The sequence below is a fragment of the Mixophyes fleayi genome, chromosome 5, assembly GCF_038048845.1.
Source record: "Mixophyes fleayi isolate aMixFle1 chromosome 5, aMixFle1.hap1, whole genome shotgun sequence".
Taxonomy (NCBI): domain Eukaryota; kingdom Metazoa; phylum Chordata; class Amphibia; order Anura; family Limnodynastidae; genus Mixophyes; species Mixophyes fleayi.
This window is the reverse complement of record NC_134406.1, coordinates 100161407-100184754: the sequence shown is the minus strand read 5'-3', so window position 1 is coordinate 100184754 and position 23348 is coordinate 100161407. Positions and strand designations below refer to the sequence as shown.

Genomic DNA, 23348 nt, shown 5'->3' with positions numbered 1-23348 from the left:
GTCTCTAACACGGCAGCATGACACCACCTGCAGATTTTTTTTCACAGAAATAACCCTCATTTTTGCTTGCGCCCCATAGAGGTGCGAGCAAAAATGAGCAGATATTTTTACCGCATTTAGAAATGGTGAAAATGAGCAGCCATGATGTTCCTCAAAACATTGCAGCCAGTTGAATTACTCCCTAAATATAAGTTGTTCTGAGATATACAGCTTTCCTCTTTAATAATTACAAATTTGTTCTGGCACTTGTGCTGCAGGATGTTGCATCAATGGGGAAAGACGCTCATGTAAATTATGCCCCTTAATCTGTTATGTTAAAGGGCATTTTATTGAATTATTCTTAATAAGGTGGCATTAGTACGTAAGAGCCATTTAGAAAACCTGTTGTGTATCCATCTCACTGAGTCACCACTTGCATTGGCACATTAAGTAGCTGCCAGTGCAGTCTGTGGCATATCCAGTAAACTATTGCTATTTTAAATTGATACATAACATCATAAGCACATTTGTGAGCATACACACGTATATACATGAATATCTTGGTAATAACTAATTAATGTAGGAGTCTATAAGACAACAGGACTGAGAAATCCTGCATTTCGTCAAGACATCTGTTCGACTCAACCTAGAGACGCTGTATTATTTAGTGTGCATGAGTGTAAAGGCTTGTTTTCACTTAATTAACACATCTGAAAACATTGAGAATTACTCTGCCATGACAACCTGATCAGTTTTTAGCATGCAAAGTTTCACCTGCTTGTTTCAGCTAGGACAGCAATGTGTCTCAGAAACTCCTCAATAGTAAACATCACCAACCATAGAATTACTTGCTGAAATACATTCATTTTATAAATGAAGCACGATATTGTATTGCATTAAAAACCAGTTTGATAACAGCTTTACTACACTAATTGAAGCTATTTGGGGGACTCTGCTCTTTCCATTATCCAACTCTCAGTCTGTGACTTCCTGCTTGCCTCAATTTCCAACCTCACATGATGTCAATGCCTGTGTTATATGCCAAGACTAACATAATCACACAAGTGGACAGATCACTACCTCAAAGACGGTTGTTTTTTCCAACCTGCTTCAAAACTGAGGCAATCCAATGAATGAATTGGAGTTGAAGATCACCACAAAACACAGATACATTTTATATTTGCTATACGTTTTATACTATAAAACTATTTTGACATACATAAATAATAAATGATAACTTGTATAATCTATTCCACAACATTAAGTAGACACAAATGTACTTAAAGGACAACTAGACTCAAAAAATGCAAAGCTCACATATGAAATATGCAAATACTTCTTTTCAAACATACCCTGAATTTCAAATGCTGCTTAATTGGTAAAGTGCAATTGAATATTTTCTCCCTTCTCACAAAATGAAAGACACATGTCACAGCTTAATAACTAAAAGGCTGCTGATACGGCACAGAGACATCCACCTAAGCGATTTCACCTGGGATATAGAGATATTTGTCTGCTCCATAACTTAGTGTTAACTTTTTTTTTAAACTGAGCTCAACAAATTAAATCATATGGAACATTTTACCTTGTCAATTAATAGAGCCAATGTAAGTCAGGAAAAAAAGTTAGCAAAGGATAGTCCCTGACTTCAATGGCCATGTTCTCCATTTCTATTCCCAAAAAAATTGCAAACCAATTATTCTGACAAACAAGGCTTTGGGTTTATGTTTTCTATTCTCCCAGACATAAAAAAAAATGCAGAAGCTCTGTTCCTGCATATCATTAAACATGATAGAATTCAACGAAAGGATGGGCCTGCATTAATGTCCAATAGTGGTTTCAATTTCTCGTTAAGGGTTTAAATTGTGACTCAATGAGAGTTTTACATGTATTCACTCAACAAAAACATATACAGTGGGCAGCACAGTGGCCTAGTGGTTAGCACGTCTGCCTCACAGCACTGGGGTCATGAGTTCGATTCCCGACCATGGCCTTATCTGTGTGGAGTTTGTATGTTCTCCCTGTGTTTGCGTGGGTTTCCTCCGGGTGCTCCGGTTTCCTCCCACACTCCAAAAACATACTGGTAGGGTAATTGGCTGCAATCAAAAAAATTGACCCTAGTCTCTCCCTCTCTGTCTGTCTGTCTCTGTGTGTGAGTGTGTGTCTATAGTAGGGAATTTAGACTGTAAGCTCCAATGGGGCAGGGACTGATGTGAATGAGTTCTCTGTACAGCGCTGCGGAATTAGTGGCGCTATATAAATAAATGATGATGATGATGATGATATACAGTGCAATGTACTAGAACTAGTTCACTGCACAGGAAGCACAGAAAATGTGTAAAGCTGTCGAACTGCAAGTGCAGAACATGAAGTGTGTGTTCTTGTGTTCTGTCACATGCAGCTGTTAAACAACAGTAAACAGTAAAAGGCTTGGAGATTTGTACAGTACTCAAGTCTTTCGTAATTTCATGCAGGCGCTCAATGCAGGTTCCACACAATGAGCAAATGAGAGGCTTTTATATCCTAACGCTGGGAAAGAAATAACACAGCACTTATTGTCACTTAAACATTTAACTGGCAAATGAAGCTGCTATACTTCAGCTATACGTATGCCATATGGTAATGTGTGCTAAGAAATTATATTGTGTACTGAGAAATATAGATACGGAATGTATTACCTGTTTTATGTCATTAATTATTTGTGTGTAGATTAGATCATTTAGATAAATCTCACCCTGTCTATACTTAGACATAACTACAGCCATTTTTATTCAAAAACTGTTTCCAGGAAATAATAAAATAATATTTAAAGGAAATGTATGTTTTTACAGAAATCATATACTGTACATTGTGGAACTATTCCACTTGAAAACCACAAGAGTGGAGTCACTATTACTGTGAGATGTACTGTTTAGCAGTTCTGTATGAATCTGTTTTGAAGGAAATAGTAACATGGCTGCAGTGCCAATATTCTGTAGACAAGTGTTTTGAAACCCATTCTTAGGGACCGGTAACAGTGCATGTTTTTTCATGTTTCTTCACAGAATTACAAGTGAAATAATTTGCACCACCTGTCGATCTCGAAAGTGTGACAGTCAGTAAGTAATTTACCTCACTTCCAGCTAGAAGATATGTAAAACATGCAATGTTAGCAGCCCCTTGGTTAGCAGAGACAGCTGTGGGGGGATGAACAGCGTTTGCAGCAATGTACTTCATTGAGGTTATGCCACATGTGCAGGGGCGTAAGAACGAAAATTTTCAATGGGGGGGGGCAAAAGGCCAAGGACTACTACAGGGTTTGGAGCCCCCTTTTCTTGTGTTTGGTATCTCGTCTTACGACAGTTGTAACAGTGACTGAAGATATACAAGACTCCCAATCCTATGTTAATTTTTGTCAGTTTCAGGGGTTGGCCAAACATGTATTTATACATTATTAAATAAATATTATTATTAATATTAATTACCAATTAGTACAATAGCTGTTAGAAAGATAGATAAATTCATATTAAAAATGTACATTTTTCATAGTAATTAACCTAGTTTTTATTAAGATTTTGTTGACAGCCTAATCTCATTTGATTGGGAGTATTTTTAAATCTATAGTCACTGCCTCACTGGTTATGGTATGTACTATAAATTTAAATTGGTAAATCTGATGTTTGTTACTGGACGCACCACACGAAATTCATGGTAAAAATAAAGTAAATAGTTGATCATCATCAATACAGGTTATTTATTGAATGTTTATGAATGCAACACTTAGAGTTCTTTAAATAAACAAATCAATTTGTATTAAATCTATACTAAGGCAATCTGTATTAAAGAACATTTGGTTGTTATACTAAGACAATCTATTATTAAAAATGTTTAGTACAGATACCATGACTTCAGAAAGTAGTAAAAAGGCTTTTGTGTTGAAGTTCAGGGGGGAGGGGATGCCGATTTTGCCCACCCAAAAGAAACCATGGAGGAACAACTTCCCCTCTGCCCCCCTGGTTCCTATATCCCTGCACATGTGGGGTGTAAAAAAATCTCTCTGTATTGATTAGTAGCTGACATTCCCTATTGATTTAGGTGAGAAAAAAACTGATAAAAGAGGGTGTGTTTATTTTTAATGAAATATTTTTTCACTGTATTAGTGTGTTTATCTAACAGTATTTTTTTTGTTGGTGCAATACAGGCACTAGCGGGCATTGGACACCAGAGCATGCTGGCAGTAGTATTCTATTGCAGCCATGTGTATGCTGGAATGTGTAGTTCTACTAGCGCCAGCATACCATGCAGTTTGGGGACATCAGGACTTGTTCTAAACACTAGTTCACCAGTACAAAATGAGGAGATTTCACTTTTAACTAAATATTACCCCAACACTCACTGGGCACTAGTGTTGGGAAGAGCTTTAGTGCTCCAGCACTGGGCTGGGTTTTCTAGGGAGGGGCGCCCGCATCTTATTGCGGGCCTGATCCTTATATACGAGTTCAGCCCTGTGCTAAAAAGCCCAGGGCTGGTTGACACTGTGACAGGGGTACCCAACTGTTTGGGCTTCCCAGTTATAGTGCTGGTAGAGGCTTTTTCAGGTAAGACCCCATACTGCTCATACTGCGCAGTTGATACCAGCCTAGGCTGTGAGCACTGGTGCTAGGAACACGTTTAGATGTGGGGGACGCCGTTTTGTTTTTTTAGCTTTTTATTTTAATATTTAATTCTTTTTTTCTTTTTATTTACAAATAAAAAGCCATTAATCATCATCAAGTTGATAATGATGAATGATGTCTTCGGTATGCCACCGCATATATACTTCAAGTATATCATCATGTGGATGCAGTTACGTGTTTATTTTGAATTGCACATATGGTAGGATACGTGCAACTCAAAGTAAATAAGGAAAATCTTTTCTTCTGCATAAACACTTCATACTCTACATGTGCCTCTAAGTTATATAGATTGAATATGATAGAAGTGAATTTACGTGGCAGAAAAAGCAGAATACTAGGCAATAAAATTTAACCCAGATCTGCCTACATGTTTGTTTATACCCGTAGGGCTATATTCACATGGGTGATCAGCCCACATTGCCACTGTCTGAATAGGCGGAATGCGGTTAAGACTGGAACTTAAATTGTCTATACTTCATTGAGCATTCAACCTGTATTGCCCCGAATGGCCATGTGAATGGTCCATGTTTTCCATATAGAGATCAATGATACACTTTAAACGTCCTGCCTGATCTGCATTATGAATTGTGCAATACTAGCTGAATGGAAATTACAGCTCTGGCATAGAACTATTTTGCCCAAACATTATACGGTATAAAGCCAAAAGAACAAAATAAATTTTATCAAGGCCAAATACATGTATTATATGTGCATTGACAAACCATTTATTATCGTGACAAAATAAATAGACTGTATAGATGTATTTATTCTACCTCAATCAGGTGAGCTTTGTACACATCAGGCAGCAGACTGCTTCCACTGATGCTTGTTGTTTGAATGCATCTATTGAACCAATAATCTTTATTGATTTTTTGCACCATATTTCAGTGAGTGTTCTGTTTCATCATCAATAATGACTTTAAATGCCTTTCTTTAGTTGCACTGTGGATGATTCTAATGAATACAAATTATTACACATTTGCTCTATGAAGATAACTGAATATATGTATGCAGGTCTGACATTTCTACTTTCAAAACTGCCATATTAAAAATGAATAGGTACCCCTTATGTCTGTGTTCTGATGGATCGGCCTAGCCAGTGCCTCCATACAGAGAATAAATATTAAAGGTGAGAGGGGCAGCCTTGACGTGTACCATTTGAGATCAAAACTGGGTCCAAAAGTGTCCCATTAATGCTAATTTTTGCACTCAGAGATTTATATAGGAAAAGAATTCAATGAAAACAGACAGGGTCCATACCCAAGTGCTCCAGTACTAAACAGTTTGCTGTTTGGGCATCAATATGCCATTCGGACCTCCCAACATGCCACTCAGACCTCACCTCGTGTCTCCCGCATGCCATTCATACCTACTCACATTCCCCACATACCTCTTCACATGCCGCCATTCACTGGCTAATTTAAAAATGCTTGCTTTCACAGCTAGAGCCTCCAGAGAAAGATTTGAAGAAATCTTGAGAAAGTTTGCTGATTGCTATACGTTACAACACAATTGTGGTATTTCAATCATGTTACTGAATAACCCATTTGCTTTTAAATTCTGAGGGTTTAAAAAAAACAAACAAAACATGTATTAACTAAAACAGGCCCCTAAGGAGAGACTTGGTTAGCTGAGGGGTCCTGCAGGAAACTCATGGCTATGTGTTAAGTGTTATGTGTTTTCTAAGTGTTAAGAAAATACCTGTGTATCAATTTGTAGGACAGAGTTGAAAGATGGATATAAAGTTCAGCTGTAGTGCTGCACAACATGGTAATCTTCTATAGGTAGTGGTTGTGGCTGGATCACTTAACTTAATAGATAATTTATTGTGAAAATGTATTTCAATTAATGGCGCAGTGCACCAATATATATCATTGCAAATGCACTGATTTTTGTATTAAAAAATATATAAATTTCTGATGCAGTTGGAGGAAATATGTTTTTGCAAGAAAGGTGAAAGAAAAGCCCAGTCTAAATAGGCCTTTTCATTTGTGAGTGACCAACACAACTTTGAGGCTGAATATACAGTAGGGGGTCATTAACTTTTTATCTGTCTGAGAAATAGGAAACCTAATATAAAGTAATTTGGAAAATCACACATTGACGTAAATTTTGTTAAGTTTAAATTGCATTAAATCCAAGTTTAGAGAATATATTACATCCTGATGCTAAAACATTGAATGTAATATCTCAGACTTTGTGGTGCCAGGTAGGGAATGGGGCTGGATTATTGGGTTACATGTTTGCCATCATGTGTGTCAGAAACAATAAATAAGAGCTGTATTTTGTATTTCAACTGTAGTATTATACCATCTCAACTTCTGGAAGATTACTAGTACCTTTAAATAGTGTGCAAATGTCCTTGTAAGGACCCTTGATAAATAAAACATTACTTCTTGAAGATTCTGCCTGATGTCTATTGTTGCAGTTTCCTGTTACCAACAGATAAAAGCTTACACTGTAATCCGTTCCCCTGCTGTCCTATGATGAACTCAGCGTCTGTGTCAACAATCTGCCCATTACACAGCAGTCCTGATCCATAGTAAGCGGTCAGAAGGTACCAGCCAACCTACAGCAGCTATACCAGCTCTCTAGAAGTAAGCGGTTCTAGGTGTCGTGAAGGAGCCTAGTGGTGCCAGCGAGCTTCTACTATTGTGCAATTGGCATTTGCAGCTGGTGAGTGTCTGTTGGCAAGGTGACACCAGTAGGAGTGGTCAGCAACAGTCTGTTACTGACGGCGAAAAAAGAACTTAGATAAACTCTGTAGGAAGAACATCCCTTCTTCCTCTTCCCTGCAATAGACCAGGTGGCAAAGTAAGGCCATCCGGTCATGGTGGCTAATCATATCTTAGGTAAATAAAACAAGGTTTTGAAATTGGGGTAAAATGCAATATCATTAGTAAGGCAGTGCATTCAAAGAAGCATTAATCAGCTGTTTTCTCCTTAACCATAATTGCCAACAGTCACAATTTTCATGGGCAGTCCCTATTTCCTGCAGCTGAAAGTTATATAGCAGTTACTCAAGGTGGCATTGGTTTGTCTGAAATGGGTGTGGTCCAGATGAATTTGGGCATGGTTTGGGTCATGACCTAATGCATCCTGATTTTATAACAAGGAATATTGTCATGTATGCTTACCTGACAGGCCAATATGGGACGTATAGTTCCAGAAAATCTGGAGAGCACCATTGCCTAACCCTTTAGTACATAAGCCCTTGGCTTTTAATACAGATTTACAAAATGTACTTTTAATTATGAAAACATTGAATGTTTAATATTTTGTATACTACTGCTATATTATGTAACTGTTATATGTAAAACATACAGGGGACTTGGTAAAATATCATCACCAATGTTTTTCAATGCATTTTCTTCTAATCTGCACTCCTTACAGCTATGTGTACAGCTTCATTAAGCTTGGATACATGTTTACATGGTTAATCTTGTGCTTATTCTCTTGAAGTCACTGAAGGTTCATTTTATGGGATTATGTATGATAGTTGGGGATTGAGGAAGCTGGTACTTTGCAATGCACTTGTTTTTTAGCCACTTGCATAGCTAAATGCAAAAGAACATTTTGCAGGTTCAATACAATGTATAGGAGACACTTAAAAGCACAAAATGTGCATTCTATTAATAAAGAGGGGTAACACAGGTGTGATGTGTTGTTACCCACCTGAAATAGAACAGTATACACCGACCCACCCTGATGCATTTTGTATAATTTGGGCTCTTACCTGTGTCATTATGTAATCTAAACTTCCTAGCTGCATGTGAGTGGTATAAAACGTCACATCTACCTTGCTTCTTTTTTCCATTTTGCAATGTTTAAGTATTTCAATTCTGTTAACATCAAAACTAAAGCACATGTCTTATATCCAGACCTGCCAACATTCCTGTTTGGAAAATCTTGACAAAATAAGTCCCAAACCATTTTTCTTCAAGCAGTGGAGTCATCAATTTTGTGGTCTGAACCAATATGTAACCTATCAATTAACTAGAAGTGACATCACTACAATCTCAGTGATGTCACCTGTTCCTAGTGAATTAATAGGCTGCATTCTCATCAATCTTGGTTCAGCCCACACAATGGCTGCTTTCCACTGTGTAAGTGAGTATATGACTATTTGAAATGTTGGGAGCAATACTGTATATTAATTTGCATATCCGGGAATTTAAATCTGCATTTTTATTTAATTATTTAAATGAGTTTCTTATTACATCATAGAACATCCGGAGGTGCCTGTTGATTGGGTTTTTTGATGGAAAAGGCAAAATACTTCTAAATGTAGATCATTTTCAATGACCAATGTGTAGTATTTGTGTCTATGTCAAAGCTGTATTTTTCATTCTTTCAAAAATTATATTTTTTTTCATGTTGCCGCCTCCAGGTCGCCCTCATCTAACACACTTCTTCCTGCCATTTTCTTTAAAAAAAAGTAGGAAAAAAATGCTTACGACCTTTTTTTAAAATTTATTTTTCAACTATGTAAATGCAAATATCTTCTGCGCATGTCTGAGCGCCCTAAGTTACCAAATCTGCTACATTTAAAAAAAACTGACAGTTTCAATGGAAACCATTTAATCAATATATCAATAATGTTTGAAAATCTAGGCTTGAAACAAAGTTTAAAAATAAACAATTAAACACCCTATTAACATTTTACAGAGGTATACACTCTGACAGCTAAACATGACAGATTTCATAAGAGAATTTGACGCAGTATTATATAGAATGAAATTTGCTTTATGCAGTAAATTGATATCACATAAAGCAATCACTGCATTCTGTCCTTCTCTGTTTTAATCATGAGATAAAGAACAAACTCAGTGTTATATACCAATTTGCACAGGACAAGGCTGCCTTATGAAACATGAGTTTAATACAAAGTGACATTTTTTGCAACAGTGCATACCTTACAGTTTTCTGTCTGTAGGCTTACACTGGCTTTTGTTTTGGAATTTAGACACCATTTAGCAGTGCATTCCAAAACAAATGTGTAGTAAAGGATTTCTTTCTGTCTCAGTAAAACAGCTCTGGATGTGATTGCATTTTAATTTTTCAGTCCTCTATAAAACCAAATACATTTTGTAACTTATCGAGTCAAAGACTACTATATGTTTAAGACTAACTATTTTCTTCTGTGATATGTACTAAACGCTTCACTATACAGTAATAGATACTGAACCTGAGCAAAGATTTGATGCAATATGACTAGCAGACAGACAGGCAGGTAAATTAAACTCAAGAAACTACTGTATTGTTACTTGTGGGTGTCTTAAAAGAAAAGATTCATATTAAAAAAAAAATCATATTCCCCAATAAATGATAAAATAATTTTTCAAATTATTATGAAATTTTCTTGTGCCATCGTGTGCAATAAAACAGTTCTAATCTACTACTTGTGAGATGGATATTTCAACTAGGCGCATACTTTATTTTTAAGTATGAAAACATAGTAGTTTGAGCCCATAAGTCTACCGACTTTCCCTCCTTAATGCAATAAGTGACTACAACTTTACTCCATTAAAGGATGGTGCTGCTTTCTCAATTGCTTGATGTGAATAGAAGAATGAACACCTCGTACATCTCCGATGAATCAGTTATTCAACATAGGAAGCCCAGGCATGAGATAATCACTAAAAGTATACTACACTGGAAAGTCTATGCTCTCTGATAAGAGGTGAAGAATTCATAGCACAAATCGTTTCTGCTATTTCAGCAACAGGTTGCTACTATGTCTTAGTATGTTATGAGTCTTTTCAAATATATTGGACAAGTTAAGAAATCACTTAAGTAAACTAGTTACATTCTTGTGGGATGTTGAGACCAACCAAACTTCATTTTGGATACTGCACTTTGACAGTGTCATTTCACCCAAAGCATGACATCCTTAATACAAGCTGCCTACTTATGTCTGCATCATGTATTTTTACCAGTATAGTCTCCATCTGTTTGATATGTCTTTTGGTCTGCTAGACTACTAGATTAAATCATTTGCAAAGTTTACTTACTATGGTGTTAGTTCACCTTGCATAATATATAAAAAGTTGAATTTGTTTTATTGCTTGAAATATACAGAAATAAAACCTATTATATAGAGGAAAACTTTCTTAAAACATCAGTGTTCACAGTTCTCCTATTCATTGTTCAGCTTTTAACCCCCGTTGTACCATAACACTGTATACAGCATCATAACATCAGACACCCTTAAATTACAAAAGAAAGCTGTTATACAGCATAGGTTTAATAATACACAGTATAATTATCAATGCACCAATCAGGTCCAAGAGAATAGTCCTACTTTATCTCTATGCTGGACAAACCTCAGCATCTATACACAATCAATAAAATAATAGGTTTTTCAATTATAAAACTTATCTCAGCCATGAATATTTTAGTATTTAAATATGATCTTTCACATGTTGGACATTGTATGAAAAGGGTTAACAACAGCTATAAAAGAACAAACAAAGTGGGCAGTCAAGAGAGAAAATAATATTTGTGTTTGTGAATATAAATATATATATATATATATATATATATATATATATATAAATATATATATATATATATATATATATATATATATATATATATATATATAAAATATATATATATATAAAAGGCTAGTACTTACAGTCCTCTAAGACGCAGCCAGATTTTCTCAATCTGTTCCGGCTGCAGATATTTCAGCGAATTGCTCTCAAATTCTTCGATCTCCTTTGTGGGTGACTCCATGGCTATAGGTTTGTGACTTTGGTTGAAGCTCATGAGGGATGGTTACTCCGAACAAACAAATACCAATACATACACAGACAGATGCCACACACTTCAGCTTTTGCACTAATGGGGAGCATTAAACATTTCCCTAATGTTTCTTCTTTTCCTTATTACTCCCTTTAATTTATTTTCCAGATTTGTTCTTTTTATTACAGAAAGTGTGTGCTGGCAACAGGAGCTCCAGGTGTATACTGGAAGTAGCTGTGGCAGAATGCCATGGTCCTGAGTCTGATGTATGGGATTAGGCTGATCTCTAGATTGAAATCACTACAGATTTTTTTTAAACGATAAGCCAGAGATACTATCAGTAATACCAGCTGAAGACTCTTTATCGTTGGAAAAAAGATAGGAAAAAAACACTCTGACAACAAGATGGGGAGTGCAGAGCAGAGGCATCTGCACTGCTTCTAATGTGTTTATTCCTCCCATTTGATGGACCTTGCGTGTTCTTTACTCCAGGATGCTCTGAACGCCAGCCCTTGTCCCCTCCAGCTCTGCTTCTCCCTCCCCTTACTTCTTGCCTCTCTCCTCTCTTCTATTCCTTTTCCACTACCAGCAGCTCCGCTGACAGGCAAGAGAACTGACAACTGAGGGGAAAGTCATCCCATAGCCAGCCAGGGATATGCCTCTAACACATGCACACACACATACACTCTTCTTCTCTCATGCACAGATGCACTAAGCAGGCTGCAGGAAAAATTGGCTGCTACTTGAAAGAAATGGGGGTGGGTTGAAGGAAAGTAATAATAAAACTGGCTCTCGTTAGCACAGTGATGTATAGGAGGGGGATACTGGCAAGGTGCTGTTTGGAGCAAATCCACACAAAAGACCCAGCTTTTAAGGTTTAAAGTTGGCTGGATAAAGAATTCAATAGTATCAAACACTGATACACAGCAGCAATATAGAAAACACAGATAAATGTTCCCTGTCATATTCCAATGAGACAAACTGTCCTATGTCTAAGAAATGCAGCTGCCAAAAAAAATCACTATGTGATATTTAATTTGTATCATGCTTACCTCTCATCTCAATCAGCTTCAGCAGAAAAGCCTTTTTATATTAGGTCATTAGCAGACCAGCATTTTCCAAAACAACAGGGGAGAGAACAAAGTCACAAACAATGTTTATTCACACTTGTAAGCCCCTGGCATCTGGTTTTATCCATGAATTGACCTTTTTTAGTCATATGTTGGCAGTGCAGATAAATCACATGGGAAATTAGATTTTTGTCAGAAAATGGACAACAAACAACTTATGTTGACCATTTTGTACCCAGGGAAAAGTAGAAATTTACAATTTTTGCAAACTATATCCTGCAATTGTTAATACTAATGTTTGCCATGTATTGTTATTAGCTTTTTTTGTTGCATTCTGTAATTTTTTAATTTGTTATAGCAATGTTGCAGCTACCAACAAACAAATGAACCCGTACTTCCATTTAGATAAGCGTTCTGGCAAGCAAATTGAGCAAGATGCTCTGAAAATACCGAAGGCTGTAGTATCATCGATCCCGCTGTCTGCACACCTCTACTGTTCACATGAGTGGCACTATAAGCTACAGACCACACTGAAACACTGGAAAGTCACATGTGCACGATTTTACGACGTTTGATCTAACCCAAAGATCACACTGACACTTGTGTGCATGCAACGAGAACAAGGATCCTGTTGCCTGTTGTAATTCTGACCAAAAGCACATACACAGCACACTGAAAATACAGCACACTTTGGGGTAATGGATCCCGATGCAAGTGTACCTCCTCTGTTCATTCACATACTACTGAAGGTTAACATCTATAGTGCCAGGAAAGCTGCAGGCATTTATTAAATGAATATAATATATTATGACAACATTAATTATATACAAAGAATGCACGTTATCTGCGCTTACAACCCCCTTCATCCCCCACAAAACTGACTGCCTATTCAAGGAAACTCAATGTACGAGTGTAAAGAATATGTGTACCACACAAAATTATATGGCTAACACCTTTTTTTTTTTTTTACAAATTTTATTTTGCAAAAGTCACATGCACAAAAATATACAACTGACAGAGTGAATATACAAAATGTTAATTACAAGATTATAACACAGGGTCTACGACCAGCGTAGAAAATAGAATTCAACTTGCAACCCATATAGTAAAATATGTAGAGAAAGATTGACCCAAAGATTTTGTATAGGGGAAAGAAGAAGAAGAAAAAAGAAAGAGAGAAAGAGGAAGTAGAAAAAAGGGAAGGGAAAAGTGGCACGATCAAGTGCGAGAGATGAAAAAAGTTTGGAATGGAGAAAAGTAATTAAACAGAGTTATGTGAAAGGTGGGTATGCTTGAAAAAATGAAAGCCACGGGTCCCAGACCCCGGTGAAGGCTCTCGAGGAGTTGCGTATAATACTGGTCATATACTCTATCCGCTGGGTCTGCCAAACTCTTTTAACTATGGACAGCAAGGCTGGAGGGGATTGCAGCCGCCAGACTGCTGCTATTTGGCAAGTTGCCGCTGAAAGAATGTGTCTAATTAGTTTATTTTGATGATGAGATGCCGAGGGAACTCCCATCGGGAGAAGAAAGAATTTGGGCTCCAGGGGAATGTTCACCTGAAGAATTGATTGAATCAAACTTTTGATCTCAACCCAGAAGCTTTATAGTTTTGGGCCAGTCCACCATACATGGAGGAATTTGCCTTCATGGGAGCACCCTTGTCAGCATCGATCAGACGAATCGGGAAGGATTTTACGGAGATGCGAAGGCCCATAGTACCAACAATAGAGCAGCATATAGGTGTTCTCTTTAATTTGGACACATATAGAACTGGAGGCAGAATTATATATATCTCATATATCTCAGACCATTCCTCATCTAATAACTCTTCACCAAGGTCTCGCTCCCAGGCCAGTTCGTGGCGGCCTCGAAGACTCGAGGTAGAGGAAGCAAGCTCCTAATAGAGTGTGGAAATAAGACCTTTTGTTTAAGATTGGCGTAGACAAAGGGCTTCAAATGTAGAGAGGTGTCGGCAGGAGAGGCGGTTTTTAACAGCATTATGAAAATGACGTAATAGCAGAAACTTGTAGAAGTGTTTTGAGGGAATTTGAAAATGAGCTTGAATGTCAGAAAATTGGGGAAAGGTCGTGGAGGACGTTAGGTGATTGAGAACTCTGACTCCCTGCAAATGCCATGGCTGAAATGAGTTAGGATGAAGTCCTGGGACAAAATCCGGGACGTTAAATAACGTTATCACCGGGGAGGGATTAAGCGAAAGGTCGGATTTTTGAGAGGAGGAGTCCCAGATGGATAATGAATGTGAAATAACTGGATGAAGTAAAAAGCGCTTAGGGCGACGAGACCTTGGGAGCCAAAGGAGAGAGGAGAGCGAGAGCAGCCCCAAACCATCAGCCTCGATTTTAGACCAAACTCTGGATTCTGTTAAACCACACCACAGAACACATTGAGCGAGTTGGGTGGAGAGATAGTATCTGCGGAAATCAGGAATCCCCAGGCCCCCTCCCAGGGGGGTTCTCTGAAGAACTTTAAGTCGAACCCGGGGCTGTCTGACTCACCAAACAAATATAGTAACCTGAAATTGAAGTTTAAAAACATAGGGTGGGAAGCGAATAGGGAGGGTCTCAAAATAATAAAGCAATCTGGGGAGGATATTCATTTTGACAGCATTAATGCGGCCAATCAAAGAAATATAAAGATGTGACCAAGTAGTGAGATCTAACTTTATTTGGTCTAGAAGGCGGGGAAAATTAGCTTGAAAGAGATGTTGGTACTGTTTAGTAATAAAGACGCCCAAATATTACATTTTTTGGAGGCGCCATTAAAATGGAAAGGAACGCTCCAGTAGTGTCTTATCAGAGTCAGAAACATTAAAGTCCAATACCTCTGTCTTGTCCGGGTTGATCTTGTAGTCTGAAAAATAGCCATAAAAGTCTAACTCGGACAATAGGGGAAGCACCGAAGTCGTGGGATAAGTAATGGACAACAAAACGTCGTCCGCGTAGAGCGCAATCTTATGAGTAGATGAACCCAACTGTATACCCGCTATCTCTCGGTTATTTCGGATCCTAGCGGCCAGTGGCTCAATAATAAGAGCGAATATGAGTGGGGAGAGGGGGCAACTTTGGTGAGTGCCATTCAAAATGGGGAAAGGCGTTAAGCTCAAACCATTAGCAGAAACGGTGGTCGAAGGGGAACCATAGAGGGCCAAGATACCTGCCAAGAATTTGCCAGTGAACCCCATCTCTCCAAGCACCCATTCCATGAACGACCAGGAGATGCGGTCAAGCGCCTTTTCAGCATCGAGCGCCATAAGAAGGGGAGGTTATTGTTGTGTATTGTATTAATCAGATCAACAACCCTTCTAGTATTATCAGGGGCTTGACGCCCTGGGATAAACCCCACCTGGGGGTAAATGTATTAATGTCCGGATTCTTCAACTCCGGCGTGTTCAGCATCTTCGGCGATTAAATTTAAAGCGGCGCTGCATTGTAAAGGGAAACTTCCCTTTACAATGCAGCGCCGCTTTAAATTTAATCGCCGAAGACGCTGAACACGCCGGAGTTGAAGAATCCGGACATTAATACATTTACCCCCTGGTCGGGATGGATGAGGGCTGGGAGGAGCGGCTTCAGCCTAGAGGCCAGAATCTTTACGAATAGTTTTAAATTAACATTGAGTAACAAAATAGGCCTATAGCTGCCACAAAGAGAATGGTCTTTTCCTGGTTCTCTAACACCTTTTCAATTCTCTCTCCATTACCACATTGGCTTCAGCTGCTGCTAACCATGAAACAGTGCTGTACATAGTATAGGACAAAAACTAAAAAGGAAAACATTTTTGGAACAAACAGCAAGAATAATATAGTATATACCATATTGTAGTACTGCCAATACTAAATCTGAAAATACTTATTCCTGATGAAAGAGTTTAATAATATAAAGGCTTAGAGGGATGCAGGAATATATTTTCACCTGTCAGTAAGAATAAAATAGAGGTCAGTAAAAAATAGATACTCTTTCGATCCAAAATATTTTGAGATTGGGTGGGCTTTAGCTAAAAAACAAAAAACAAAATGACCAAATAAAAAGTTCATTTGTATATAGGTCTTATAACAGCATCCTACATTACATAAAGTACACCTATTTGGTATCCCTATACTAGCCCCTTTGGTTGTGACGCAGAATTGAACGCAACTCATAAGTGCAATAAAACTTTAATTTTCAGAAGGAGAAATGCATTTGCCATTAGCCTTCATATAATACAGCAAATAAAACCTTCTTTCTCGCGTATGCAAGAATGTCACACATTTTTTTACAACACACACATAAAAGTAAAATAATCCAATTTACGCTAGGCAAACTGGCATACATTCACGTCTGCAGTAAGCGCTTAATAGCCTAGTTTTCAAGTGCAGCACAGTTTGAGTTAAAGTATATATGTGAAGAAACAGATAAATACATATATAGTTTTCTACTTTGCCTGCATAAAAGATGTTTATTAAATAACATAATAACCTACAGAATGCTCAGTGTGTCTAGGAAAACCACCAAAAAGTGATGTTAATTCATTAGGGTACATAAAGTAGTTGCAAACAAATTCATGGTTTAATCGACACAGATCAAAACTGTGAAATGTGGTCTGGTCACGAACATATAAAATACTCCTTGTTGTGTTGTTTTCTTTTGCTAATACATAATACATTAGCAAGTATAAAAAGACATATGCCCATGGAACCATGGGGCTTTCTCTTAATGCCTGCATAATGCATAGTCCAATGAATTGCCACAGGTCATTCTGCAACAGGGATCCGATAAAACTGGAAATATAGCACAATTCTCTGGGTTAACCCCCTTGCTGTGCTGTACAATACACAAAAATACAAATATAAATTAGAAACATTAACACCACAGTAATACAATAGCTTGAAATGCAAGAACCAAAGGAAAGGGAATTTACTGTATATCATCAACAGCAAAGACAGCTATCAAACATAAGATTTTTTTAGTATACTCACAACAGCATTCTTAAAGCAGCAATCCCACATAGTTTTTTATCTTTAAATAGCAAGTTAAGTACCTTTTAAGTATGCATCTGCATATCTCCTTTTCAAAATCTCTCTGGAGGCTGTAAAAATTATGTCTAAGAGTTACAAAGACAAAGGCTAACAGCTCTCAGCATATGTGAATGGAGATGGTGGAGGAGGAATTGAATGATTTTACACTACATGCAGTAGACAGAGCTCAAATGGGTGTTCCAAAGCCTCTGGACCTCATTTAGAGTCGGCCGCAAAGTCTGTTTTAGGCGCATCCAAGAAAAAAACACTATCACGCATGTACAGAAAGAACCAAATCCGCCTGCATCTTGGGCGCAATTAACACTTGCACAGCTTGCGACTCACTACGAGAGAATGGGAGGAACACGGAATTGTGAAAGCATGACCATGTAAATAAATCCTAGTCGCAGACGCAACACACATCAAAACAGGGCTAAAGCTGTGCGGCAGGAATTAGGTGGCGCAAGCGTTAGCTAGCTGCAGGAACTGCTCGCAGCTCGATAGGGTATTAAGAGTGGGACGCAACTGGGGTTGCTTGCCACTCGTAATACCCTACCAAGCTGCTGCACACTCCCACTCCTATACTTCTTACACAGACTTTGCGTCCAACTCTAAATTAGGTCCTCTATGTTGCCATGGTAGTCCATGACACTATGTAGAATTATAAATCATTATTAGTAGCCTTAAGAATGGCCGTTAGAAGGGAAAAAAGAAATCACAAGCTTGTAATGTAGATGTGTTCACACCAGAGTCTTTATTTACTGAACTGAATGAAGAGCAATTCATTGATAATCAATAAGTTCAGCTTGGAAGCTTGGAGCTGATAGCCTCTAATGCCTAATACATGGAAGGAAAATATATAGTGCAGCTCTTTATAGTTTAAGATACTAAGTCCAGGACATTGTTCTGCATATCTGAATTACCTCAGCTGTCAGGGTTTAAATACAGGAGCTTCCAAACTTCAGATTTAGAGAGACTCACAAATAGGTCACATAATCCTCACATTGACAGAAACACTAGCACCTTTTAAAATGAAGCAAATATATAATTACATAGGCCAAGGCTCAAATTGTACACCTGTCTATAGCTAGGTCAGGTTAAAAGAACTTATCAAGTATATGGTGGGCTCAAAGATTAAAATAAATTGTTTCTTGCTTCAGTATAGATTTAATTTAGCCAGGAAAGCTAGATGACCTAGCATCAGTGATAGGATTGCAAATTATCTGTTAATGTTACCATATATGTGTGTATTATTTATTTTAGAATTATAGTATATATGCATGTGTATAATATATATTTACATATATATATATATATATATATATATATATATATATATATATAAAGAGAGAGAGAGATACATATATATATATATATATATATATATATATATATTCATTTATATATACACCGATGAGTGACGACATTAAAACCACCTGCTTAACATTGTGTAGGTCTACTTGTGCCGTTAAAACAGCCCTGACCCTTCAAGACATGGGCTCCACAAGACCTCTGAAAGTGTCCTGTAGTATCTTCCACCAAGATATTAGCAGCAGATCCTTTAAGTCCTGAAAGTTGCCAGATGGGACTTCCATGGCTCTGACTTGCTTTTCCAGCACATTCCACAAATTCTCGATCGGAGTGAGATCTGGCGAATTTGGAGGCCAAGTCAACACCTTGAACTTTTCTTCATGGTTCTCTACCCATTCCTGAACAATTTTTGCTATGTGGCAGTGTGCATTATCCTGCTGAAAGAGGCTACTGAAATCAGGGAATACTGTATGATGCTCTGGACATGTTTTGCTGGGAAACCTTGGGTTCTGGCATTCATGTGGATGTTACTTTGACATGTACCACCTACCTAAACATTGTTGCAGACCAAGCACACCCCTTCATGGCAACGGTATTCCCTCATGGCAGTGGGCTCTTTAAACAGGATAATGCACCCTGCCACATTGCAAAAAATGTTCAGGAATGGTCTGAGGAACCTGACAAAGAGTTCAAGTTGTTGACTCCAAATTCCTCACATTTCGGTCTGATCAAGCTAAATACCACAGGACACCTTCAGAGGCCCTATGAAGTCCATGCCTCAAAGGCTTACACAATATTAGGCAAGTCGTGGTAATGTTGTGGCTGATTGGTATGTGTGTATATATATATATATATATATATATATATATATATATATATATAAACACCTTGAGAGGCCCCATTGCCACTATATATATATATATATATATATATATATATATATATATATTTGTGTGTGTTTGGGGAAGGTCCCAACCCAGTATGTTGCCTTGTCTTACGGAGTCTTCTCTAATCTAACCTATACTACTCCCACTACTACATATTCACTGTTGCCTCAATCTCCAATATCGGTCCACAGCGTTTTGTTGGAAAAGGTTTCTAGCTTATCTAAGTATTAGAATAAAGAGAAGAGAAAACAAAGCAAGTCAATGGGTCAAGTGTAGCAGGGAGGAGAGAAAAAAAAGGAGTTGACCGATGCCGTACAGAAGGCGAATGTGATGAGTCATGTGGGTGATTTATGAGTGAAATATATATGTGTATATATATTATATATATATATATATATATATATATATATATATATATATATATATATACATAAATATATATATATATATATATATATATATATCCTGTTTTTTCATATATATATATATATATATATATATATATATATATATATCCTGTTTTTTCAGTAGTAACAGGGACTGCTGCAAATTTTTCATGAAGCACGTACTTTGCTAAAAAATGTCCCACAGTTTTTGAAAATGCAACTCATATATCCTATTTTATATATGTGCCAGATCTGAGAGATTCCAGAAGCGATTGATGTAGTTTCTGGATTTTTCCAGTTTGCTGCAATTTGCAGTGTTTAAAATGTGGACAATTCGCTTGCCAGTTTGATGATTTCACCTGTGTATGGTCAGGGTAAAAGGCTGCATTTGGGTCACCTGGAACTTGAGTGGTATCTTTATGAGTTTCATAACTTCTTTCCAAAAAAGGTTATGCTTTGGGCATCGCCACCAATTGTGGTAAAGCATATACACCCATTTGAGTTTGTGGGGCTTTTAAGGGGGAGGTGTTGTGCTTGGTAAGGAGGGAGTTTGTTGTTATTCTGTCTACCTTGTATCTAACTGTTTTATGTAGATACTGTTTTTCTCACTGTACCGTTGAGCACTTTGGTGCCTAACAAGTAAACAACAATAAAAAAAATTCACAAACGTAAACATTGTTACAAGCAAATGGGCCTCTAAGATCTAGATTTACAGTTACTACTAAACATCAATTTTTGCACTACATTTTACACAACTATTGGAATGTTGTAGTTGTATGATCATGAGTTTTTCAAGTATATTGCAAACTAATTTGCTAAACATACAATATGTATATCATACTACAGACAACAGGTCGGAATATTCTTTTTCTGTCCCATTCTCTAAACACCACATGAATTCATTTATGCCATTTAAGTTATGACAGAATGACGCTATACTACAGCTTAATTGGACTTAGGCAAGCTACATATGAATTTCCCTGTTCATCTGGTTTCCAATGTGTCTCAATTTGTCTTGAAGCTAGCCCCACATGGAATGTGGCCATCACTGAAACACACCAGCACAACGCAAATGTTCAAGCATAAAGTATTTTATTTATATCATTGCACAGGTAAAGGATCCAGAACCCAGAGAAAACATATGCCTCTATAAACTCATTTAATCTGCGTGGTTAATCATGTACAGTCAGCTTCCAACATTTTCTGGAAAAAAAATACAACCCTTCCTATATTTGCTATGCTTCTACACTATTAATAAAATTGTCCCTGGGTCCCATTTTTGCCACCCATGTGGCAACTCTATATATAATAGTCAGACAGTAATCAAACTCAGCAGCTGCTGCAACTTCAATGAATGCATATATTAGAGGTGTGATGAAACTACCATCGAAACTACTACAGGTACAGTGCATCGGGGCCCACTGCTCACTAGTTCCGTCTCTGTATTAGAGTGTTACAGGGTTGGGCAATGTTTTAATATGGAGTGTGTGTGTGTAGCTTCTTTAATGGAGTGAGGCTGTGGGGTTCCTGGGATTATTAGTTCTTCTTCATGTTTTGCTCAATGAAAATTTTTTTTTGAAAATTTTCTCAAGTAGGCAGACAACGAACGCAACATACCATTTAAAACAATTGTATTTTTATGTTTCATTCCATTTACTTCTGTAAATGAACAAAATATTATTTATTGTACACATAAAAACATCTACTTTACAAAAATTCTTTCCTAACTATCACTATTCTATTTTTCATTTTCTAAAGAGATGTAATGTAAATGTCTTCAAAGAGGTCACACAGATACTCAGCTGACTCTCCTGAGAATGTCAAGTGGTTTCTTTACTCTTATCACATATCCTGGGATGCTGTGCGGCATTCTTTCTAAATGGCAAAATTAAATGCTGTGATAAGCATGGTGTTTCCTAGTAATTAATATGAGATGTACACAACAAAACAAACAAACCAAGCTACTTATCCTATGTAAACATATTTTAAAATATCATTAAAAATGTATTATAGTAAAATAGTACTTCGATGTACCTTTAAAATCATATTACTTTTGCTACTGTTGTCCTACCCTGATGCAGGATGTCACCTTGGGTTTAAGTAAAGAGATGGCAGTGTGTATGGTTGGCAGGGCCGACGCTATCATTAGGCAAACCTAGGTGGTTGCCTAGGGTCTTAATGGTAAGAGGTTGCCTAAAACGCTGAATTAGTGACAAAATGTCACTCATGCCGTGATTTTAAGTCTCCCTCAGTGCCCTTTTGAGTGCCAGCCACTTCCGATTGGAGATGGGGTGGTGGGGTTAGGTGCTTTCGATTGGGGTGAGGCCCTTTAGGGCAAATTCAGGGCTTGCACCGACTCTGCTGATTGGAGCCACTATTATGGGTTAGTTTGTTATCTTCCCACTACTATTGGAAGATTACCATAAAGCATTCAATACTTTCAAAATTCATATTTTTAATGCAGTGATTTTAACGCCCTGAACCATTGCTGTCAAAATGTGTTTTATGACTGCCAATTCCAATTGCTATAACAGGGCAACATTTGCAGAGGTAACAAAACGATTCTACTTAAGCTAAAACAATTAGGTATTAACCTATGTATATTTGACTAGTCCCACTTCACATAGTGAAAATGACTTGTGGGGGAAAAAAAATGTCAATTGTAATATGCATACTATGGGACATATTCAATTGTCGGCTGAAACGCAGAAAATCTTGCGCTCCACGCACTATCACCGTTATTACGGTAATAGTGCGAGTAAAAACCGTTATTACAGTAGTTTTCTCGCTGGATTTCAGCTCGCAGCTCCCTGAGCCGCGAGCTGAAATCCAGCTTACTATTACTATAATAACGGTAATAGTTTTAACGCCGTGGGATATTCAAACAATTGAATATGCCCATATATGTGCCATTGCAATCTTATTTTTGCACTGGACAAAAGGCATCTTAACTGGAAAAAATGTAACAAAATGTAAATGGAAAAGGCACTTATATTACAACAATTTCATAACTCAACCTATTAATGTGCACTTTTAATTACATTTTATTTAAATTAAATGAATATGTATCAAATAAATGAAATTGAGCAATATAGGTAGCGAGAGGTCTTAAAATTTGGGAAAGGTATGTACTAGTGGGGAGCATGGTATGTATAGTTTAGCAGTGCTCAAAATATATAATCTTTTTTTTACTGATGGTTGGCAACATGCCCAGGAAATTCTATTACGTTTTACTACTCTCGGACAACATAGGCAATGTACTGTAAATATGTTTTCAGAAGCTGATTCTGACG

General features: G+C 37.4%; 1 protein-coding gene across 5 annotated transcripts in view; it reads right to left on the bottom strand.

Annotated features, from left to right (window-relative positions):
• Positions 1-23348, bottom strand: part of PDE1C (phosphodiesterase 1C) — a 702427-nt gene that overhangs the window by 388356 nt on the left and 290723 nt on the right. Inside the window, exon 1 of one of the 5 annotated variants that reach the window (XM_075212601.1) lies at positions 11275-12083. The exons of the other annotated variants lie outside the window; for them this stretch is intronic. Coding sequence (XP_075068702.1) covers positions 11275-11408 — 134 coding nt within the window. The 5' untranslated portion in view covers positions 11409-12083. Of the gene's footprint in view, positions 1-11274; positions 12084-23348 lie in introns of those variants that run through there. 5 annotated transcript variants of the gene reach the window in all.